Below are 24,796 nucleotides of genomic sequence, written 5' to 3'. Positions count from 1 at the left end.
TACTACTACAACCAAGTACCTATAATACATAGATACATATTTACAAACATCTTCACATGGTGATGTTTCTATTACTTAAAAACACAGTTTGTTCTTAACATTCGAAAAAGGCCTTTCTTAAATTCCCTGTGTGATTGTAATGTCCTGATTTCTGTATGTAAATTATTTCAGTAAATCGGGGCTTTGTATCTGAAAGATCTTACTCCAACCTCATGATATACCTGTCGAATGTGTGATTGCTACTGTTTTTGAGAGGAGCAGTGTGTGTGTGTTGTAAAGTGAGTATATACAGGGCACAGGAGGTTGGTGGCACCTTCAGTGGGGAAGATGGGCTCGTGATAGTGGCTGGAGGGGAATATGTGGAATGGTATCATTCCATTCACTCCGTTCCAGACATTATGAGCTGTCCTCCTCCTCCGCAGCCTCCACTGATACAGAGAGATTTAAATAGATACATTTAGAAAGAAATTGGTACCAATGCAGTTGTCTTCTGTTAGACAGTGACAGACCATTTAGTGATTCACACATTGTGCAATGATGTGCCTTATAATGGCATCCAGGAATCAATCTTCAAAGATTGATATCAATTACATCTCATTCATAAAGTAAGGTCGTGGTTGTGTTTTTATAGATGATGTCACCATAGTCTATTATAGGAAGCAGCAGTTGAGTTACTAAGGTCTTTCTAATGGATTAAGTAAAACAATTATTAGATCTGTGTAGTAATCTAAGCTTATAGTTAATTGTTTTTCGAATATAATAATAATGTGCTTTTCAAAAGATCATTCAGAATATATCCTCAAACCCAGATATTTCGAACAATCAACACTTTCAAGCATTGTTCCTTTACTTGCATGGCTTTTGAAATGGCCAGCTGTGGAGTTTATTCTTTGCTGTGTACATATCCATGCAATGTTGTCTTAATGTGTGTGCGTTTGTATATATATCAGAGCGAGGAGAAGACCCGTATTAACTCATCCTTGGAGCATCGTTTCCATGAATTGGAGACTCACTATGCCGAGGCCACCACACTAGTGCACTTACAAGGGACCCTCATCTACGACCTTCAGGTACACAGTACAGTACACATCTTATAGTACCAGTAATGTAATAATCGAAGTACATTTTTCAAACATGTTGAGAGCTTGTCGTCTGTCTCTCTAGGCCCAGATCCATAACCTGTCTCGGCTGGTAGAGAGTGTACGGAGGAACCCTGGCTGTATGATCAACATTGTCGGTACCAGCCCTCAGATGAGTTCAGAGGAGGCCCTGCATCCAGGTACATAGACACCCATTATTGATAAACACACACACACACTATCATATATATATATATATATATATATATATATATATATATATATATATATATATATATATATATATATATATATATATATAAATAAATTATTATTGCCTTATTTTGGACTTATTTAACATATCTACAATTCATTGTAGCCAAGGTCTACAATTTACCAGTAGGGGGTGACAAACCTCTTTAAAAGTATTCTCTGAGTCCAATATCCCACTGTTCATCTCGCTCAAATACTGCATTTTTAAGTTTGTGTCAAATACTGATGAAACACTCTGTGTTTTCTCTGTCCGCCAGAGGTACAGCATGTGAGGAACTGTCCTATAGATTGTGCGTCTATCTACTATAACGGTGTGAGGCGCTCTGGTCTGTACACAGTGGTGCCTTCACTGGGGGTTATGCCTGTCGAGGTTTACTGTGACATGGAGACAGAGGGTGAGGGTTATATACACTCACAAGTGTCACACATGAACAGAGTTGGTTTGTGGTTTGAAGAACCAGTTTGATCAGTCAATAACATATCCTCATAATGTGTGTTTACATAACTTGTACACTACCAATGCCAAGAGTGTGCAAAGCTGTCACCAAGGCAAAGGGTGGCTATTTGAAGAATCTCAAATATAAAATATATTTAGATTTGGTTAACACTTTTTTGGTTATTACATGATTCCATATGTGTTATTTCATAGTTTTGATGTCTTCACTATTATTCGACAATGTAGAAAATAGTAAAAATAAAGAAATCTCTTGAATAAGTAGGTGTTCTAAAACTTTTGACTGGTAGTGTATGTCATATTTAATGTATACGTATCCTCTCCTTCTCCCAGGTGGTGGCTGGACGATGCTCCAGCGGCGTGTGGATGGCTCTGTGACCTTTGACCGGAGCTGGAGGGAGTATAAGGACGGGTTTGGTGATATGCATTCTGAGTTCTGGCTGGGTAACGACCACATCCATGACCTGACCAGCCAGGGAGACTATAGCCTCAGGATTGACCTAGAGGACTGGAGCAACAAGCACAAACACGCCCTCTACCAGAGCTTCAGGTGGGGGTTAGAGACAAACACGCCCTCTACCACAGCTTCAAGTGGGGGTTAGAGACAAACACGGCCTCTACCAGAGCTTCAGGTGGGGGTTAGAGACAAACACGCCCTCTACCAGAGCTTCAGGTGGGGGTTAGATACAAAGACGCCCTCTACGAGAGCTTCAGGTGGGGGTAAGAGACAAACACGCCCTCTACGAGAGCTTCAGGTGGGGGTTAGAGACAAACACGCCCTCTCCTAGAGCTTCAGGTGGGGTTAGATACAAACACGCCCTCTCCTAGAGCTTCAGGTGGGGTTAGAGACAAACACGCCCTCTCCTAGAGCTTCAGGTGGAGGTTAGAGACAAACACGCCCTCTACGAGAGCTTCAGGTGGGGGTTAGAGACAAACACACCCTCTCCTAGAGCTTCAGGTGGGGTTAGATACAAACACACCCTCTCCTAGAGCTTCAGGTGGGGTTAGATACAAACACGCCCTCTCCTAGAGCTTCAGGTGGGGTTAGAGACAAACATGCCCTCTCCTAGAGCTTCAGGTGGGGGTTAGAGACAAACACGCCCTCTACCAGAGCTTCAGGTGGGGGTAAGAGACAAACACGCCCTCTCCCAAAGCTTCAGGTGGTGTTAAGAGACTAACACGCCCTCTACCAGAGCTTCAGGTGGGGTTTAGAGACAAACACGCCCTCTACCAGAGCTTCAGGTGGGGTTTAGAGACAAACACGCCCTCTCCCAGAGCTTCAGGTGGGGGTTAGATACAAACACGCCTAGGCATGCAGTCACATCACACACAAACATTCTACCAATAGAGTGCCTTTTGGGTAGTGTGATGGGTAGTGTAATTTGAACATTGTCAATAAGAAAACATTTCCAACTTCAAGAGGTTAAATTAAGACAAATTACTGGACTGTAAAAGGGACTGGGTTGACAGTAAAAGGGACTGGGTTGACAGTAAAAGGGACTGGGTTGACAGTAAAAGGGACTGGGTTGACTGTAAAAGGGACTGGGGTTGACAGTAAAAGGGACTGGGTTGACAGTAAAAGGGACTGGGTTGACAGTAAAAGGGACTGGGTTGACAGTAAAAGGGACTGGGTTGACTGTAAAAGGGACTGGGATGACTGTAAAAGGGACTGGGTTGACAGTAAAAGGGACTGGGTTGACAGTAAAAGGGACTGGGTTGACAGTAAAAGGGACTGGGTTGACTGTAAAAGGGACTGGGTTGACTGTAAAAGGGACTGGGTTGACTGTAAAAGGGACTGGGTTGACTGTAAAGGGGACTGGGTTGACAGTAAAAGGGACTGGGTTGACAGTAAAAGGGACTGGGTTGACTGTAAAAGGGACTGGGATGACTGTAAAAGGGACTGGGTTGACAGTAAAAGGGACTGGGTTGACAGTAAAAGGGACTGGGTTGACAGTAAAAGGGACTGGGTTGACTGTAAAAGGGACTGGGTTGACTGTAAAAGGGACTGGGTTGACTGTAAAAGGGACTGGGTTGACAGTAAAAGGGACTGGGTTGACAGTAAAAGGGACTGGGTTGACAGTAAAAGGGTTGACAATTGAATCTTTATCAGCCGTAACTCCCCATGTGACAGGGGGAATGGAAGCTTGTTGTGTGGAACAGGGAGGGGTAATTGAATGCAAGCTTAACAACAATATTTTAACGTGTTAAAACATTTCTAGCCTATAATGAGTAACAGGGTTGACATGTTATACTCAATGTACTCAATTTTCCAACACAAAACATCCCCAAAAAACGGGTGGAATCATCTCACCTGCTTCTACACTATAATTTGACTATTAATGTTCAATGTTCCTTTTTCAAAATAAATAGTTTTACCATTTTAAAACGAGAGTCCAGTTCACATTTCAGGGTAGACCTTAAACCTGATTAACCTTAATTAATCACTAATCGCATTAAATAAGTAAAATTACTTGTCCAAAGCAACAAAATAACCAGGGCTTAACAACAATGGTGAAAACTTGTGAAAACCCACTCAACCCCAAGGTTAACATTTTTGCAGAAGTTGGACATTTCAAAATGGTAATTTTCTGCAGATTTTCAATTTTTATTTGAATGAAAACACACACTGTTAATGGAATTTGGAATGACCTAGACATTCTCTTTTGGGTAGTATCTTAACTTCTGCTTGTCCGTGTGCGTGTGTGTGTCTCCATACAGTGTGGATGGGGAGGACAGCCAGTACTGTCTCCATGTGTCTGGGTTCAGTGGGACGACGGAGGACTCATTCAGCTGGTACCATGACAAGCAGGGCTTCAGCACCCCCGACACTGGCAACATCTGTGCTGAGATATCCCACGGAGGCTGGTGGTACAACCAGTGCTTCTACGCCAACCTCAACGGAGTCTACTACAGAGTAACAACCTCACCATACAGACACACACACACTGCACAATAAATGACCTTGTCAGATAGAATGTGAATGGTATGTGAATGTTTGATAGAGGTATGTGTCTAATGGTAATCAAAAGTATATTCATAACCAATCAAACAATCAAATGTTTTTTTATAATCCCCTTTTTACATCAGCAGTTGTCACAAAGTGCTTGACAGATATTTACAGACCTATAGGTATCTGGTCACTGGTATTCCTCCCTGACCACTGACTCTGACTGTGTTTGTGACCCCACAGGGAGGCCGGTATTCCCCCAAGGGGAAGAACCCTCTAGGACCAGACGGAATCGTGTGGTATTCCTGGAAGGACTCGGACTACTACTCTCTAAGGAAAGTCAGTATGATGATCCGCCCACGTACCTTCCGCCCACGCATGTCGCCCTGAGAAACCACTGCATGGCCATGATGACGGTCAGGCTCCATAATGGCTCGTCTGATCTGATGACATCACCAGACGTACATGCTCCACACTTTACAGTGAAATGTGCTGTAAACCTTACTCACCGGTCTGGAGATGGATTTTCAGTGTGTGCACATATTTTTGAATGTGTGTGGATATATTTTTGCATAATGTTTAAATTTGGATATGTGGCCATGCCACCAATAAGCCTGACAGGCACAGGAGGCTGGTGAGGCGAGGACGGCTCATAATAATGTCTGGAATAGAGTGAATGGAATATTATCAAACACATGGAAACTACATGTTTGATACCATTCCATTTATTCCGTTCCAACCATTACTGAGTCCATCCTCCCAAATGAAGGTGCCACCAGCCACCTGTGCTCAGTGAGAAGCTCAGTCCTGGATACTGTGGCATGTTGTACTAAAGTCTTCTGACCAATACAGACACAGCAACAGATATTGTCCAGTGAACTCTGAGAAAAAAAGTATTGAATGGAAGGTGTGGCACACGTCGAGAAGTCCTTTGTGTGTGTGTTGACCTGTCTAGAAGATGGCTGGAGTTACATAGATTCCACAGTCCTGTACTATAATAACATGACTGTGCCAAACTAACAGCCTATTGCTGGAGGGATGAAGGGGAACTTCCCTCCTATAGATCCACAGGCAGGTGGACAATATACTATACATTACATAAAATGCTATATATTATACCATACATAATATATAGAAGAGAAAAGACACTGTTTAAACTGCAATGTGTGTTAGTGTGAAGACTAAGGACTGAATCCCAACTAGAAAAACACAAAACTCAGATTAATGTAAATATAACGTTCTTACATTTTAGCTCTTAACCAGACTGACTTAAAGGAGCAATTAGGGTTAAGTACCTTACTCACGGGCACAGACAGATTTTTCACCTTGTCGGCTTGGGGATTCAAACCAGCAAACTTTTGGTTATTGGCCCAACACTATTAACCACTAGGCTAACTGCCGCAGTTCTTAAACTGCAGTTAGCGTTCAAACACAAGGAAGTGTGGGTGTTTACTGCTTGTGTGCAGATTGAGATATTTACCTATTTGTGTGTGTGGATTGAGATACACTACATGACCAAAAGTATGTGGACACCTACTTGTCGAACATCTCATTCCAAATTCATGGGCACTAACATGGGAGTTGGTCCCCCATTTGCTGCTATAACAGCCTCCACTCTTCTGGGAAGGCTTTCCACATTGCTGCAGGGACTTGCTTCCATTCAGCATCAAGAGCATTAGTGAGGAGTGGCGCTGGTGTTGGGTGATAAGCAGTCCGTGTTCCAATTCATCCCAAAAGTGTTTAATGGGGTTAAGGTCATGGATCTGTGAAAGCCAGTCAAGATCTTCCACACCGATTTGCGACAAACCATTTCTGTATGGAGCTCGCTTTGAACACAGGGGCTTTGTCATGCTGAAACTGGAAAGGGCCTTCCCCAAACTGTTGCCACAAAGTTGGAACCACAGAATCATCTATTATGTCATTGTATGCTGTAGCGTTAAGATTTCCCTTCACTGGAAGTAACGGGCCTAAACCTAACCATGAAAAACAGCCCCAGACCATTATTCCTCCTTCACCAAACATTACAGTTGGCACTATGCATTTGGGCAGGTAGCGTTCTCCTGGCATTTGTCAAACCCAGATTCGTCGGACTCCAGCTGACGCTTGGCATGGTGATCTTAGTCTTGTGCAGTTGAAACGCTGGAAACCTGTTTTGAGGCCAACATTTTTACAAAAACAATTATTATTATTTTTTTTTTGGGGGGGGGGGCATGTTACTAATAAAGCCTCATACAAACACGGTCTCTTTTTTGTTTTCTTGAGTAGTAAGGCAACTCCAAAATGCAGGTGTTTCAGCCTAGCTCAGTGTTCTGTCACTCATGAGGACACTATGTCACTGCCAAGTCTAATGGTAATGCAACCTTTATTTAACTAGGCAAGTCAGTGAAGAACACATTCTTATTTACAATGATGGCCTACCGGGGAACAGTGGGTTAACTGCCTTGTTCAAGGGCAGAACGACATATTTTTACCTTGTCAGCTCGGGGATTCGATCCAGCAACCTTACAGTTTCTGTCCCAACGCTCTAAACACTAGGCTACCTGCCGCCCCACAAGAACTAGAAAATTCTAGTCCCTTGGGTCCTGCCATAGAGTTACATTAGAAGTGCCCATCCAAGAAACCTCAAGGTCATTGGCCACAGATAAAATGACATCAAATTAAGTTATATGTACAGCAGCTTTGATTAGACTGATCATGTTTTATTTATTTGTATTTCACCTTTATTTAACCAGGTAGGCCAGTTGAGAATAAATTCTCATTTAGACAAGATGATGATGTGCAAGTAGAGATACTGGGGTGCAAAAGAGCAAGAGGATAAGTAACAATATGGGGATGAGGTAGTTGGGTGTGCTATTTACAGATAGGCTGTGTACAGGTACAGTGATCGGTAAGCTGCTCTGACAGCTGATGCTTAAAGTTAGAGAGGGAGATATAAGTCTCCAGCTTCAGTGATTTTTACAATTAGTTCCAGTCATTGGTAGCAGAGAACTGGAAGGAAAGGCGGGCAAAGTAAGTGTTGACTTTGGGGGTGACCAGTGAAATATACCTGCTGGAGCGCGTGCTATGGGTGGGTGTTGCTATGGTGACCAGTGAGCTGAGATAAGGCGGGGTTTTGCCTAGGATAGACTTACAGATGCCCTGGAGCCAGTGGGTTTGGCGACGAATATGTAGTGAGGGCCAACCAACGAGAGCATACAGGTCGCAGTGGTGGGTAGTATATGGGGTTTTGGTGACAAAACAGATGGCAGTGTGATAGACTACATCCAGTTTGCTGAGTAGTGTTGGACGCTATTTTGTAAATGACATCGCCGAAGTCAAGGATCGGTAGGATAGTCAGTTTTACAATGAGGCAATGATCACTGAGATCCTGGTTGAAGACAGCAGAGGTGTATTTAGAGGGCAAGTTGGTCAGGATGATATCTAAGAGGGTGCCCATGGTTACGGATTTAGGGTTGTACCTGGTAAATTCCTTGATAATTTGTGTGAGATTGAGGGCATCGAGCATAGATTGTAGGACGGCCGGGGTGTTAAGCATATCCCAGTTTAGGTCACCTAGCAGCACAAGCTCTGAAGATAGATGGGGGGCAATCAATCAATTCACATATGGTGTCCAGGTCACAGCTGGGGGCTGAAGGGGGTCTATAACAAGCGGCAACAGTGAGAGGCTTGTTTCTGGAAAGGATTTTTAAAAGTAGAAGCCCGAATTGTTTGGGAACAGACCTGGATAGTATAACAGAACTCTGCAGGCACTCGGTCCACCTTGGCAGTTCTATCTTGTCGGAAAATGTTGTAGTTGGGGATGGAAATTTCAGGATTTTTGGTGGCCTTCCTAAACCAGGATTCAGATATGGCTAGGACATCTGGGTTGGCGGAGTGTGCTAAAGCAGTGAATAAAACAAACTTAGGGAGAAGGCTTGTGATGTTAACATGCATGAAACCAAGGCTTTTATAGTTACAGAAGTCAACAAATGAGAGCACATGGGGAATGGGAGTGGAGATAGGTGCTGCAGGGCCTGGGTTAACCTCTATATCACCAGAGGAACAGAGAAGGAGTAGGATAAGGGTATGGATAAAGGCTATAAGAACTAGTTGTCTAGTGCGTTCAGAACAGAGAGTAAAAGGAGCAGAATAGATTCAAGGAATAATGTACAGATAAGGGTATGGTAGGATATCAATACAGTGGAGGTAAACCTAGGCATTGAGTGGCGATGAGAGAGGTTTTGCCTCTCAAGGCACCATTTAAGCCAGGTGAGGTCACCACATGAGTGGGGAGTGGAACAAAAGGGCTAGCTAAGGCATATTGAGCAGGGCTGGAGGCTCTACATCGAAATAACACAATAATCACTAGCCAAAACAGCAATGGACAAGACATATTGACATTAGGGAGAGGCATGCGTAGCTGAGTGATCATAGCGTCCAGTGAGTAGCTAGGCGAGCTGGAGACACGGCAATTCAGACAGCTAGCGGGCCGGAGCTAGCAGGCTAGCAGAAGGGCCTTCGGTGGACCCCCTCGGAAGGTTACATCGGCACACCAGTTGTGATGGATCGTTGGCACTCCGTGTCGGCAGTAAAAGGGTCCAGGCCAATTGGCAAAATAGGTATTGTAACCCCCAAAATTGGCTGATGGACCTCTTCAGCTAGCCAGGAGATGGGCCTAGCTCAAGGCTAGCTCCAAGATAACTGGTGCTTGCTTCCGGACAGAGACGTTAGCCAGGAGTAGACACTCAGATAGCAGCTAGCTTGCTGCGATGATCCGGTGTAAAGGTTCAGAGCTTGTGGTAGGAATCCAGAGATGTGGTAGAGAAAAAGCAGTCCAATATGTTCTGGGTTGATATCGCGCTGTGCAGACTGGCAGGAATTGACTGGGCTGTCAACATCATACTTTCAAAATCTTAGCTAGCAGTCATCATCATGAATCAAGTCGACAATCTACTGGCAAATCCTTTTTAATTATTGTCATATTAAGAGAAATAATGAAGAGAAATGATAGATTAAACGTATTGGTGCTCATCGGCCATAAACATTACACAACAAGTTAGAAATCCCAAATTCAACAATGAGTGGTTTGGAAGGAATCAGTGACAGTGGCTAACTGCAAGCTTTGCAAACCAATCACTAGCCTGCTATTAAGTGGAATGGCTGTGTGGTCCCTAATCTGGGATTAAGGGGCTTTTTTGCAAGTTTAAAATGATAAAACATTCACATGGCCATGCTGTCAATGAAACATAATTTGTGCCGTGGTCTAAACAACTTAACTTGGAACTGCGAAAACAACTGGGAAGTCAGGAATAAATGCATTGGAAAATACATTTTGAACGGTCATCCAACTCGGAACTGTAAATCTAGTCTCTTTCTACAGCTATGATCTGAAGATCAATGACGTGATCACAATTTGAACTTGTCCCCCCCCCAGAGTTCCCAGTTGTTTTGAAAGCACCATAAATCCAGAGAATGACAGACTTTGATGACAAAATATGCCCATGAAGGACGTGCCACCTTCCTGTTCAAGTGAGCACAGCACAACAAGGTGAGTCCAAAAATGTATTGTATGCTCCTGCATAAATTATGTAATACGCCAGGGACATATGCATACTGTAGCTAAGAAAGTAATACTAAGTGTATGTTGTGTAGTAAGATGTTAGTACCCCATGTGCCTCACACTAATCATTTGGTCCATATACCCCTCTTAAATTTTGCCTACTGTTCTGACTTGGTGGTCTACATGTAGCATTTAACCTGTTTTAGAGAACTGTAATCATCGAATATTGTAAGAGCTTTCATTGTCTGCTTATATGCCCCCTTTATTTATCCTACGGTTCTTCTGACTTGGTGTACAGGGAGAACACTATAAGAATGGCCCATGTTCTGAATTGTGGTGCTGTACATTTCAATAGTGCAAAACAAATAGTTATATTGACTATGTCCGTCCTACTGTAGCTCGCTCAATGTCTTAATCGAAATTACAGATTGCCTCATCTGCTTGTCGTCACCTTATATCATAGTTTGTACATCTCAATTGTCAGTAGAAACCACATTTGTTTAAGCAAGTCAGCCATATCAGCTATGTTCTTTTTAAAGGCAGTAAATGAGGCTGAATAAACCTTTTTTTCACTGCCAGACAAGGCTCTGCTGATAGCCAGGTGTAGCAGTGGTAAGGTGTTGGGACTGCTGTTGGTTGGGAAAGCTTTATGTAGGCCCTAACAGTTTGTGGGCATTGTTTGTCACTGTTATAGTGCAATTTATGTATTGTTTAGTGTTGTGTTGTGTAGTGGCTTTGCTAGGATGCATCCCTCTTTTATTTATTTTCCCCCATCAAGATTTACATGCCAAAATCGCTACCGGTCTTGTGTGCGTGCGGCTGCTCGGTCATAGAAACCCATTTCATGAAGTCCCGATGAACAGTTATTGTGCCGACCTTGCTTCCAAAGGCAGTTTGGAACTCGGTAGTGAGTGTTGCAACCGAGGACAGACAGTTTTGTATGCACTACAGCACTCGGTGGTCCCATTTTGTGAGCTTGTATGGCTTACCACTTCACATCTGAGCCGTTGTTGCTCTTAGACATTTCCACTTCACAATAACAGTACTTACAGTAGACCGGGGCAGCTCTAACAGGGCAGAAATTTGACAACCTGACTTGTTGGAAAGGTGGCATCCAACACTGCCACGTTGAAAGTCACTAAGCTCTTCAGTAAGGCCATTCTACTGCCAATGTTTGTTTATGGAGATTCCATGGCTGTGTAGTCGATTTTGAACACCCGTCAGCAACGAGTGTGGCTGAAACAGCCACATCCACACATTTTAAGAGGTGTCCACATACTTCTGTATATATAGTGTATTTAACTCTTTATAGAGTGAAATATTTAACTCTTTCTGGGTGTAGAGATAGAGACCCAGCTGCACCTGATTTCAGTCATAGCTGGGTGCAGGCAGAGTACAGGGTGAAAGACCTCTTTCATTCCACCCTCATAATCAGCACAAACACACTCTTTGACGCTCCGCTCTGCTTATAGACCAACTCATTTTCATTCCTATCCATCTCTACAGAATTTTCAGACGGGGCCGGCTGTGTGTGTATATGAGTGTGTGGGTGGGTGGGTGTCGTCCCAAATACACAAGTCCGGCAGAACAAGACATGACTCACACTCACTGCCACAAACACACTCAAAGAAATGCAAACGTGTACACGGAGAGTACAAATCATTTTTATTAAATCAAACTTAATTTCTCCTCTTTCTGGGTGACAACGTATCGCAGATATTTCTATACATAAAATAATACCTCAACAACCAAAAAGCACATGCATCAGATAGAATATAGATTTATTTGTATTTATGTGACGAGAATAGAAAGGGGGAGATTAAATAATGATGGAAGATTGCACTGCGGTATTAAGTGGAGTGAGGCAGAGAAGAGCTGTCATAGACACCTGGATAAAGGCTGTGTCCCAATTGTCTTAACACATTTCCTTACTAACCACTGCTATGTAAGGATTTGATAGGTGAAAGCAATATTGTGAAACCGCTCAGCTGTTTTTGAAGGAAAGAAAACAAGGGAGCAATTTACGAGTATTGGGACCCAGCCACCATGTTTGGCACTGGCTTTGGGAGAAGCATTGGCTCGCTGATGTTTGGCTTCCATGGACGAGGAGTAGGCTCCCATTGCATAACCTCTAACATTCCCCACCAGGATTTGTCCTTCCAGAAGGGAGAAAAGCAGAACTCCATGTTTTTGGAAAGATGTGAATAGTAAAAAAAAAATAAAAAAAATGAGTCAGGGGGGAATTAGCGAAGCATGCAGTTCTATTTTCTACAGAACGTCAACAAGGCACAGTGGCAGGAAAGGGCCGAGCTTCCTGTTAGAGATCGAGGAAGTGAGTGAAGGAAGAGGCGGGGCACTGCCAGCAGTGTTCAGACACACTCACAAGCAAGGGGCGTGGTGACACACTCTCTCTCATACCTGCTGGAACTTAACTGACAAGGCATAATGCAACATCTCTACTCTGAACTGTGAGTGTGTTTCAATCATAAACACAATTTCTGTTGAAATGCTGTGATGCTGGGGTAAGGTCCAAAAGATGACCAGGGGATAGTAAAGAACCATGGAGCAAAAAACAACATCCACAAAGGCGTGCTTGGTCATGGGAGAGATCCATAACACATCCATCCAAACATTACCAGAGAACCAAGGTAGGGAACTGTAGGTTTACTATAATGTGGAACTGAGGAAGTCAGTTCCACATGACTAGCCCATGGATTCAGTCAAACAAGGAAATGCAAACAGTATCCTCTTTGCCAGGGGAAGAGAGCTGCTCTTTGACCTCTGCATTTTGAGTGAATCACTGAGGCAGTGAGGGCAATGCTTAACTGTGCAATATGTTCAATGAGGGCCTGATGGTTTGTCATGTTACCCTGACCTGAGACACAGGAAGAAGTCAGTGTTGTTTCCTGTGGGACTGGGCTGTTTGGTGCTGTATGTGGCACCCACTGTGCATCAGGCACTGCTGCAATCCACCCATCTGGGTTTCGACTGTCTACACCTCTTCCTAAACAGTTCCTAGACTGTTTAAAACGGATTACATTAGCATCATTAGCTAACGACTGCAGGAAATGAAATTGTGCAAAGGGAAAAAGCAACAGAGTGAGAAATAGAAAAAGAGAGATCTCTTGGGTGTTAAGCCGTTTCTTGCATTTTCAGTCTTAGGAGGCAGGTTTACATGGTGGTGAATTGACTGTGTGCTTGCTTCAGCTTCTCAGCAATCTGCCCAAACCAGGAATAAAGAGAAAAATCCCATTGAAAGCCATGTGCTGAATACCTAAATAAAAATATTCATCAGATTGAAGCATTGTTGATGGACTACTATTTGCATGTACAGATGCATCTATTCATAGCAGTCCCTCTCATAGCAGACCTTGTGACCAGGGTCAGAGACAATTGCATGTGAGCATGTGGAAATGACCCATTCATTAATATAATTTCAATGCTAGCAATACTCATTTGCTTTAGATCCACTGTCATTCAGGCAAAGAACTCCTAGGTTTTCTATTTGAGAAAAAGAAGCTACTGACATTTTAAAATTGTGTTCTTACCGTCTCGTAGAACTTCACTTGCTCCTCCAGGTACAGCTGCATCACCCTGTTGTAGTCGTAGATACGGTTGCTATGGAAGTGGTTCATCTCAGCTGTGGGCGGGGGGAAAACAGGAAATCCACTGTCACGTGATTTAGTATAGATGATGGAACCATCTCTTTATACGCCATAGGCTTACAGTACTTTGTGCTAGCACATTTAACCATCGCTAACACATTTAGAATTAGACCAGTAGCCTTACCTTGTAGTGCATATGACATGGTGCTAACACGTTTAGCATTAGACCAGTAGCCTTACCTTGTAGTGCATATGACATGGTGCTAACACGTTTAGCCATGGTCACTTTGTCCTGAGGGGTGATCTTGCTAGCTGCCACCAGCCGGTCTCCCTCCTTCACCTTCTCTATGGCCGCCTAACAGTGAAAAGACAGAGCAGTCTTGAGCTTTACACAAAATCCTAGGGATTCAACTTTACAGCTATACTGGATTAAACAGGGATCTACATTAATAGCAAAGACACTGTAGGTCCTAACCAAAATAAAATGGTTTTGTTCTTTTAGCAATGTTATTTTCATATGGTTGTTATTCTCTTGCTCGCTCTCCTCTGCCCTAGGCTCAGTATCATGTGAATACCAATTTCTCTCTCTCTCTCGCTCTCCCTCCCCCCTGTAGGAGCCTACCTTGTGTACTCCAATGGTGTCAGGGAAACATCCCAGAAGGCCTTTGTACTCATTGTTGTTCTCCATGAGGAAGTGCAGGTCTTTCCTGGGCTACAGGGAGAGAACATGGACAATTAGATATCAAATCACACACACAGCCGCACAACCCAATATCCTCTGCAAACAGAGCAAAAGCCAATTCACATTACACTTTTGGTACTGAGCCAGAAAAGCCAATGAACAAGATGAGTACAATAACACAACTGTGACATCTTCAGAAAGAAATGTAGTAGCAATGTCTCAAATAGCAAAAAACAGGAAACCACTTAAAAACGATAGAAATATGACCAAAAACATAGATAATAAAGGACCATGTAGGGAAAACGACATCCACAAAGGCGTGTTTGGTCATGGAAGAGATCCATAACACATCCATCCAAACATTACCAGAGAACCAAGGTAGGGAACTGTAGGTTTACTATAATGTGGAACTCACACACACACACACACACACACACACACACACACACACACACACACACACACACACACACACACACACACACACACACACACACACACACACACACACACACACACACACACACACACACACACACACACACACACACACACACGTATATATAGACAGCACTGTGTCTGAGTGCTAGTAACTACCCAGGACTGGAACTACACAGCTAATGCTAATGATTGGTGGAGGTCAAAAGGTCAAAAAGAAGTCAAACAGAGTCTGGACCAAGGACAGAAACCTCTGGACTGGAGCAACACATGCTTACCAGATGAGTCCTCCTTGTCGACGCTGCTGCGACAACATCAAAAACAGGGTGGGGCTTTGATTTCTTTACAAACCACACTACACCGTCATGGACATAAATCAGAGACCTGATATTCAAACATTATGTTCAACTGAATTGTCAGAGGAACATAGAGAACATATTTTGCTCTGGTGGCCTTAAATTTAGTGCTGGTGGCCTTAAATGAATGTCATGGAGTAATCATACAAGTCTTGACCTCTTCCCTGCAGATAACACACACCTCACACACAGGATGCTTAGTGAAAGGGTCAGAAGAAGGTCAGAACAAGGATATAAAACAGACACTGTGAGGTCACAGGAAACGCACGCAGACATCCAGGAAGTGACATCAGACAGGAGCAGCTTGGGGCGATGAAGAAAAAAAAGAGAGAGACCAAAGGAACGGGAATAGAGCGCAAGGCCTTTGGGGCTAAAGGAAGTACACAGAGCAACAGGAAGTTGCCCCCACTCGCCCAAAGCTGCTCCTCAACGTAGACTAGCATACATTCCCTCAAAGGCTTATTTTGGATTCCAAGGCATCAACAACTGAGACAAAAAAAAAACCAAGGCTACATCTGACGTATAGCACACATTCCCTTTCAAATATTAATACACATATTTACAGCCCTTGAGCAACTACACTCTCAACAGGAGACTCTTCGGCAGCCTCTGAGTAGAATAATCTGTCTGTGTTAAAACGATTCCCTCTCTGAGTAGCATTAGAAGGAAGGTGAAATCCTAGTTAATGGATAGTGTGCTTGTGCGAGCCATCCCTCCTAGTTCCTTTGTGTATAGTGTGTAAAATGGATGTTTTTGTGTTCTTATGATTAAGTAACCAAATTGACCTGCCAAATTTAGATGTATATTTTTTTTATCGTGCCACATTATGCCAAACACTATCATGAAAGAGGACCACAATGGAAATAAGTCACAGACATTTGTGCTCATCCTCAATGATTCTTAATCAATTAAATAATTTTCTATGCATATTGTTGGATTCTAGCTTGAAATATACTTTTACTATACTAAAACGTATTGATACTTTACATATACAAGGAATGTATATGTTGGGGTCAATGAAGGGTGGATAGGAATCTGGTGTATGTCCTAAGGAGGGAGGTAAAGGGCAACAGTGTAGTTAGTCTCTGTTAGGGCAGGCCAGCTGCGAAACTAGAGAGGAGCGGAATTCGGCTCGAGGTTAAGTCAACAGATGAAGTGAGAAGAAACCTCTGGGAGGGGGGCCAGAAGGGCCCACCACAACAGTCCTATCTCACACACACACTTCCACACCCACCAAGGTTCTAGCATCAGGAAGGACCATGACTACACCAGTGAGAGAAACCAATTAAGCTCCTGCCTGGCGACAGAGATGTATTGGCTGTCTAGACGTGTAAGGAGTTGACCCTGCCTAGTAGGGTTATAAACATATGTGCTTGTGTAATCATGCATAGTCTTTGCAGATTTTTCCTAGTCATCCGTTTGTTCAGAACCTAACAGTATCTTGTTTTTAAATGATCAAATAAAATAACATGGAAATTAAATTCTGACACTGAAAATAACCACACATTCTGATAATTTATTTGAACCCAGAGGAGATATAGGGTTAAGAGAGAGATCTGCAGGTTATGACACGTCTGTACTGGTACTGTACCTGCTCAGCCACCATCTGAGCTATCTCCTCATAGGTCTTTCCTGCTGAAGTCATGGCATCGGTGAGGGTGGCCTCTCCTGCAGATACAAGAACCTGTTTTTTAAATATTATACGCAACAACACTTATATTGAACAAACTAAAACATACAGAGATCCATATATATCCCATGTAGTGGGGTAAATGTCTGGCCAAGCAGGCCTACCTTGGTATCCACTGCTGGTGAAGACAGTCGAGAGGTTCTGGAAGGCCTTGCCAATCCTCTGGTACTCTTTGGGCAAAGCTGAGGACATACACATATTCGGTCATGTGTTATAACTATGTAGCCTGCATAGCTGCTATGTAGAGTTTATGTAGTGCATACATACGTCCTGTGCATCTCTTCCAGTGCTCCTGGCCCACTGTGAGTAGATCCTTCACACCATCATCCATAGCTTTGGTGAAACGACTGAACTGATCACACTTCTGCTCCCTGTTACGCAATGGAAACAAATGAAGAAAAACACCCCATAACATTTCATATTGTGTATGTCTGCTGCAGAGTGGTGTGATGTCACTCACACTTGGATGGGGTCCAGGTCGGGGGCTTCAGGCTCTATGGAGGAGAAGATCATCACACCCCCATCCTCGTCTTTCTCTGCTTTTCTCTTCCCTGTTTTCCAGTCCTGCAACACACAGTGCTCAATAGCCAATCCTCAGTGTCACTACCAGTCCTGTACAGTCAGAGCTCCATGTCCAGTCTGATACTGTACCCCTCTGCTGTTCCTGGGGGAGGAAGATGAGGAAGACTCCTACTGTACCTTCTCGTCCTTGTAGGTCAGGAAGAGTTGGAAGACGTCACTGTTGGAGACCACAGGGTGCCGACACATCCTGGTCATCCAGCCCTGCAACCTCTCCATCCTCATCTTGATAAACTCCTCCTCAAAACGCCCTGGCAGAGAGGGAGGGAGGGAGAAAGGGAGAGAGAGCAGATATAAGCGGTGTGCATTGAAAGGAGCACCCCAGGCTCCACATATACCTTCCTACATTAAGTGAACTCCTCTCCTATAGGATAGACAGAGGGTTTCTCAGTGGAGGAGAGAAGAGGAGAGGTTAGCAGGTCAGTCTCTCACCTGTGACCTGCTTGTCCGGTAGAGAGGGGATGGGGATGGCTGAACCAAACTTGTCCAGTAGCCTCTCATACAGCCAATCAAAGTGCTTGTATCTGTGATTGACAGGTCTGTTTGTGGTCTGCAAACCAATCACACAAAGTTAACATGCACTATAATGCCAATGGGTTGGCATAATATTGGCTTTCGGCAACTGCAGCTTTTATCTGAGACAGCTCGTTATCAGGCATTTGGACAATGTATCTGTCCCTAGAAATGATCGAGCCAGAAACATTAATGACCATTCACATTGATACTAGTAGTGGTCCCACAGACACTTACGTTGGGTATGACATGGTACTCGATGTAGCTCTTCAGGCCGTACATCTTGGTGCCCTTCTTAGGGTCGGCTACGACACAGTCCAGCTGAGCCTCTGGATAGGACCACACTGGACCAACCTCCCCCATCTGAGACGGAGCAGAGACAACCCTACTAAATCCTACAAGATAAATCCTACATCAATTTGAAAAGACTACAGTACAAAAAATTGCTAAACAACACAGCCAACCACACTCCATTCAATGTCCAGTCCTGATGAAGGTCCTCCACCAACTCACATAGATGGTTATCTTCTCCTTTCCCTTGGGTGGTTGCTTGCAGAGGAGGAACAGCTCAGGACCAGACTTGGAGAACCCGGGGAACCTGCTCAAAGAGGAACACACAGGGGTAAAGGTCAGGGGTTAAGTGTCAGTGGTTAGGTAGAAAGGGACACTTGACAGTCTGGAAATTCAACGGCAATGGTTTAACAGAGTTGGGCCAACTATCCTCCGCCAAACGTCTCAGATTCTAAACCGCAAACTAAGATGGACAAACTCTGTATATTGACTCAATGTTTATGTTTACCGTGGGTAAAATTTGGGTAAAAGTGGTCTTCAGGTCATGGCTAGTGTTTGTGGATTCAGTGTGATGGTTTGGAGTAGTAGTCAGCTGTCTTACTTGTTGAGGGAGATCTTCATGGAGGAGCCAGTAGCCCCTCCTCTCTGGATGGCCCCTCCATCTCCAGACTCGGAGTTCGACTTCACATCATCCCACTCATCGTCCCACTCATCGTCCTCCGCTCCTACCCCACACACACACACACACACACATCCTTAGTAACCAAATACATGGAAGAGAGATCATACAGCATAAAAAGCCTAAAACCGAGATCAGAGAACATGCACTAGACCAGTGGGTTTCAAACCTCTCCTCCAGGACCCCCAGACATTCTTACTCCAGAGCTAGCACACCTGATTCCAATCACTAATCATTAAGCCCTTGATGAGAGAATTAGGTGAGGTACTTCAGGGAAAATCTTGGGTGCCCAATGAGAGGTTTGAAGACCACTGCACTGCACTACCCCGTGCTATGTTTTGAGAGAAAAATTGTAAATATACTGTACAGTATGTATCCAAACAGCAACAACAAACCTATTATATCAGTCTAGATAATCAGTTAGATACATCCTCAAAACCAACCAATTAAGTGTTAAGCTATAAATACTGTGAATAGCTTTCTTGGGAGAAAATACACACAATGCAAACACATGCCTGCAATAGAGAAAATAATGTACATTTACTGGTTATACACATGCCAGACATTTTCTTAAAACAAGAAACAGTCACTCGCACAAACAGGGAAACCCTCCCAGCAGGCAATGCATGGTGGGATACCTGACCAGTCAATAAGGTAGGGATATGGATAGATATCTTTGGAAGGAAAAAGAAGAGGCACTTGTTATTTCGTTCATTCAGTCAGTCACGTCTTAATTCAGAATATAGTTTTAAAACGGGAAGTGAAAAACCAAAGCCAGCAAAAACTCTGCAAAGGCAAGTGATCTCATAACTATCGATGACAACAACGTCCCCTGTTTAAGACCACACCTAGAAAATGCATTGCAAAACACCACCCTTCATGTATGCCAAAGGCTATATTCTTAAAACCCAAAACATAGATATTAACAATGGATAAAGTTCCTAAAAAGAGGTATAACAAGGGGGGAAAATAATTTCTGGAGACATTTCTGCAAGTCTTTTGCCAGAAACTTGCTAAAGTAGGTCTTCCCTACAGTATTACGAGCAAATTATTACCAAAGTGTTGAGGTCCATAAAGGGGCCCTCATTGCCCTTTAGTTCCTCTAGAACAGTGACTCTTACCTGGGCCCTGGTAGGCCTGAGGATGGCTCTGTGCTGTGGAGCCCCAGGGGTCAGGGGCAGCACTCTTGCCTGTAATGGTGCCTGTAATGGTGCCCTCTGGCTGGGCCGCCCAGTTGTTGGAGGAATCTCCCGTGGTGTCCTGGTTCCATACCGACCACGGGTCTTTACCGTTACTCGCCTAGAGGAGCGAGAGAGAGGAGAGAGAAAAATAGGTAGGGGTAGAGGACAGCCTTTTTAACAATCAACCAATACTGGTTTTAAATGACTTGTCAGGGAAAGAAATTACAGGGTATATAACTTGACTTGATAGAAATTTAAATATACAGTGGTGCAAAAAAGTATTTAGTCAGCCACCAATTGTGCAAGTTCTCCCACTTAAAAAGATGAGAGGCCTGTAATTTTCATCATAGGTACACTTCAACTATGACAGACAAAAAGGAGGAAAAACAATCCAGAAAATCACATTGTAGGATTTTTAATGAATTTATTTTCAAATTATGGTGTAAAATAAGTATTTGGTCAATAACAAAAGTTTATCTCAATACTTTGTTATATACCCTTTGTTGGCAATGACAGAGGCCAAACGTTTTCTGTAAGTCTTCACAAGGTTTTCACACACTGTTGCTGGTATTTTGGCCATTCCTCCATGCAGATCTCCTCTAGAGCAGTGATGTTTTGGGGCTGTTGCTGGGCAACACGGACTTTCAACTCCCTCCAAAGATTTTCTATGTGGTTGAGATCTGGAGACTGGCTAGGCCACTCCAGGACCTTGAAATGCTTCTTACGAAGCCACTACTTCATTGCCCGGGCGGTGTGTTTGGGATCATTGTCATGCTGAAAGACCCAGCCACGTTTCATCTTCAATGCACTTGCTGATGGTAGGCTTTGTTACTTTGGTCCCAGCTCTCTGCAGGTCATTCACTAGGTCCCCCCGTGTGGTTCTGGGATTTTTGCTCACCGTTCTTGTGATCATTTTGACCCCACGGGTGAGATCTTGCGTGGAGCCCCAGATCGAGGGAGTTTATCAGTGGTCTTGTATGTCTTCCATTTCCTAATAATTGCTCTTTAAAAAAAATGTATTGTGTCTTTTATACTGATAACAAGTTCAAACAGGTGCCATTAATATAGGTCAATGAGTGGAGGACCAAGGAGCCTCTTAAAGAAGAAATTACAGGTCTGTGAGAGCCAGAAATCTTGCTTGATTGTAGGTGACCAAATACTTATTTTCCACCATAATTTGCAAATAAATTCATTAAAAATCCTACAAATGTGATTTTCTGGATTTCTTCTCTCATTGTCTGTCATAGTTGAAGTGTACCTATGATGAACATTACAGGCCTCTCATCTTTTTAAGTGGGAGAACTTGCACAATTGGTGGCTGACTAAATACTTTTTTGCCCCACTGTAAGACTGCTTGGGAAAAATGGACATAAAACATGAAACAAGGAAGAAAAGATGCTGTTCTCACTCCAACCCTTACCTGGCAGACTCCCTCCCCACACATCCCACTCAAAATACAGAGTCAGGCAACACACTCACGTGTGACTGTGTGTTGAATGGTATGGAAGTTGAACCCTGGACTTGCAGGTACAGCGTCTTTCCTCAAGTCACACAAAATTATGCAAAAACGTCTCTAGCGCACAATGCCACTCTCACGCTTATCTAAATAATTGAGAAATTCATGCCTCGTATTCAAGTCCAGCATTGTGACGCACTGCACTGTACCATTCAGATCATGCCAAGGCACGGCAGGATGCAGCACGTCACTGTAAGACTTTCTCCCAGTCATTTCCATGGCTGGAGGACTACATGTGTTGAAGGACAACACAAGCAGAACAGACACACATCTCATGCGTTCTACAGTCATTCATTCACTGAGACTATAAAAGAATTTTGCATCAAGACAAATCGACAGGACAACTGCATGCCATGCGTATGGGGCAGACGTTGGCCATGCCGGAAGCATGTGTGTGTAGATCAGGGCTGTTCCTGGAGCGCTACCCTTCTAGGTTTTCACCCCAACCCCAGTTGTAACTGACCTGATTCATCTCATCAACTAGCGAATTATTAGAATCAGGTGCGCTAGATTAGAGTTGGAGCAAAAAACCTACAGGATGGTAGCGCTCCAGGAACAGGGTTGGAGAGCCCTGTGTGGATGTGTGTGTATGTGTGCACGTTTGGATAGGAAGTTGCTGACCAAACATCTCCATTATAGGCTACTTACAGTAAGCCACAAAACAAACAGAGGGAGAGAGAGTACATCAGAGGACCACAGTGGTGGGGAACACAGGCTCATAACAGCTGTAGTGTGTTACCACAGAACAAACTGCAGGAGTTTTGACTTATTCTGCTGAATTGTCCAACAATTTGTTTACAACATATAAAAACAATGGTAAAATTGAGACAAATGATTGCTGGCTCTTGCCTGGTGGGAGAGCTTGTCCACTGATCACTGTAATAATTGATTGGTTATAGGGAACCGTGAATGTTGAGATCATTCGTTTGGTGTTTAGTGCTGGTAATAAGAAACATTGATCCATAGCGGTACATGTTGTATCAGAGATGTGCTGATCAATTTTATTCATCTGTGATGGGATGCATGTCTGGAGGTGTGGGGGGGGGTCGGTAGGCTTGATTCGGCCTCTGATTTGGAGGTTCCAGTTAACAGTTACCCTTATCAACTGGCTCCAGGTCAGTTGTAGTTTGATGGACAGAAATTAAGTGGACCCTGGTTTAGGGAGTGGGGTGTAGGAGAGGGTGGGGGTGGTACAATGTAAGATCATGCTCTTGCAGGCTGAGCTGGGGGTGTGGGGGGAGGTTGCAGGGGGGTGGGAGTGGTGGGATTTGAGATGGGAGGTGGGGGACGGGGCCCTGACCACCGCTCGGTGCTGGTTACCTCATCAGGGGAAGAGGAGGAAGGGGGGGCCTGGGTGTCGGGGGTGTCCGGCTGAGGACTACAGGCCCCAACATCCACCTTGAGGGGAGAGAAGGTGACATCATCACAAAGCGCCTGCGAGTGAAGGGTAACCTGGGCAACACGGACCCCAAGCAGGGGCCACAGTGAAGTAGGAATATTTGATGAGACAGTAATTAGGTGTTCTGTTATTGACTCCCCTCTAACTTATATAGGGGTACCATGTCTTCACAGTTGTATAGCTATCCCATTTTCCAAGAAAAATAAATAGCTTGCATCTAGCATACAGTGCCTTGTAAAAGTATTCAGACCTCTTGGATTTATTGTGTTACATAGTGGCATTAAAAGGGATTTAATTGTCATATTTTGTCAATAATATACACAAAATACTCTGTAATGACAAAGTGGATAAAAAAAAATATATATTCTGAATACAAAATGTAATAACTAAAATATAGTTGTTGCATAAGTGTTCAGTCCCTTTGTTTAGGCAAGCCTAAATTAGTTCAGGAGTCAAATTTGGCTTAACAAATCACATAAAAAGTTACATGGATTCACTATGCGTGAAATAATAGGTTTGGTAGATGGGTAACAAATAGGGCTGTCGCCGACAACAACATAATTGAATTTTTTATATTTTTTATTGTCGACCGGAAGTAGTCTGTTCTTTCAAACAATCGATTGGTCGAAATTTTAAAACATGTATTTTTTTGCATATATATATACACACACCCAATGTTCCCTCTAAGCTGCATGCGTGTGCACAGTAGCCCAAGATTGCCACGCAGCTCCTCCGGGACTGCCGCGCAGAAATACCAGCCCACAGAGAAGCACAAGATTAAACTTCACTTTCTAGAGCAGTGGTCACCAACCGGTCGATCGCGATTGACTGGTCGATCTCCAAGGCATTTCTAGTCGATCGCCAAACATTTCTGTAAAAAAACAACAACGATAAAGCCTCGTTTTCCTCTTTTGTTTTGTATTCGTCTCAGGCTGTTGGCGATAGATGCACCCGATTTAGCTTCCAGGTAGGCGAACTGTTGCCATTCTGAACCATTTCATGTGTCTGAAGGTACAAACTCAGCCTTTCCAGCGGGCCAGAGAGCATATCAAGTGCACTATAGGTCTACCGCTGGCCAATCGGATGGCTCAGATGACCGTGTCTACAGTAATGTAACAGGCATAAAATAAATCTACAGTAAAATTGATACTGTGATATTTCAAAACGTTTAAAACCATGACAGGAGAGACTGTCAACAAATACACCAAAGAGCTGCTGTTTGTTCTTTTACTCAGCACTTTGTATTCAACACTTTTATAAGCCATAAAATGCGCATTCTTCCTATTTCCACTCAGCGCTACAACAAGCACTGCAGCAGTAATGAACGAGTAGGAAAGTGTATCTATAGGATTGCATTATTATTATTAACAGCTTGGGTCTTATCTTTTAAATATCGAGGAATATTTCACTTTCTCTGTTCATAGTAACAACATGAATCTGTGGATGAGGCAGAAATAATGCGGTGCGACTCAAGTTTCGCCATCAGCTGGAAGACAGTGTGACTTTTTGGTCAGTGGAGGGATGTTGAGAAGTGGACCCTCAGTCTGCTGCTCTCTCCCTCTGCTGAGACTGACC

At 43.6% G+C, this 24,796-nt stretch overlaps 2 protein-coding genes across 7 annotated transcripts in view; one reads left to right on the top strand and one right to left on the bottom strand.

Moving 5' to 3' along the window:
* Positions 1 to 24,796, top strand: part of LOC123994629 (metabotropic glutamate receptor 8-like) — a 1,038,970-nt gene that overhangs the window by 356,798 nt on the left and 657,376 nt on the right. The window lies entirely within an intron of this gene.
* The window catches only part of snx9b (sorting nexin 9b), a 28,694-nt gene continuing 15,838 nt past the window's right edge, over positions 11,941 to 24,796 (bottom strand). The window contains exons 5-20 of one of the 5 annotated variants that reach the window (XM_046297470.1): positions 23,143 to 23,220; positions 20,247 to 20,424; positions 19,764 to 19,799; positions 19,048 to 19,171; positions 18,669 to 18,753; positions 18,393 to 18,518; positions 18,075 to 18,192; positions 17,763 to 17,893; positions 17,524 to 17,627; positions 17,331 to 17,434; positions 17,168 to 17,245; positions 16,965 to 17,041; positions 14,520 to 14,609; positions 14,138 to 14,252; positions 13,841 to 13,932; positions 11,941 to 13,511 (exon numbers count right to left, since the gene is read on the bottom strand). In XM_046297470.1, coding sequence (XP_046153426.1) covers positions 13,464 to 13,511; positions 13,841 to 13,932; positions 14,138 to 14,252; positions 14,520 to 14,609; positions 16,965 to 17,041; positions 17,168 to 17,245; positions 17,331 to 17,434; positions 17,524 to 17,627; positions 17,763 to 17,893; positions 18,075 to 18,192; positions 18,393 to 18,518; positions 18,669 to 18,753; positions 19,048 to 19,171; positions 19,764 to 19,799; positions 20,247 to 20,424; positions 23,143 to 23,220 — 1,584 coding nt within the window. In that variant the 3' untranslated portion in view covers positions 11,941 to 13,463. Of the gene's footprint in view, positions 13,512 to 13,840; positions 13,933 to 14,137; positions 14,253 to 14,519; positions 14,610 to 16,964; positions 17,042 to 17,167; positions 17,246 to 17,330; positions 17,435 to 17,523; positions 17,628 to 17,762; positions 17,894 to 18,074; positions 18,193 to 18,392; positions 18,519 to 18,668; positions 18,757 to 19,047; positions 19,172 to 19,763; positions 19,800 to 20,246; positions 20,425 to 23,142; positions 23,221 to 24,796 lie in introns of all 5 variants that reach the window. The other 4 variants (XM_046297466.1, XM_046297467.1, XM_046297468.1 and 1 more) reach the window with 4 other exon arrangements.

Source organism: Oncorhynchus gorbuscha, linkage group LG14, assembly GCF_021184085.1.
Source record: "Oncorhynchus gorbuscha isolate QuinsamMale2020 ecotype Even-year linkage group LG14, OgorEven_v1.0, whole genome shotgun sequence".
Taxonomy (NCBI): Eukaryota; Metazoa; Chordata; class Actinopteri; order Salmoniformes; family Salmonidae; genus Oncorhynchus; species Oncorhynchus gorbuscha.
This window is presented reverse-complemented; position numbering and strand designations above follow the sequence as displayed.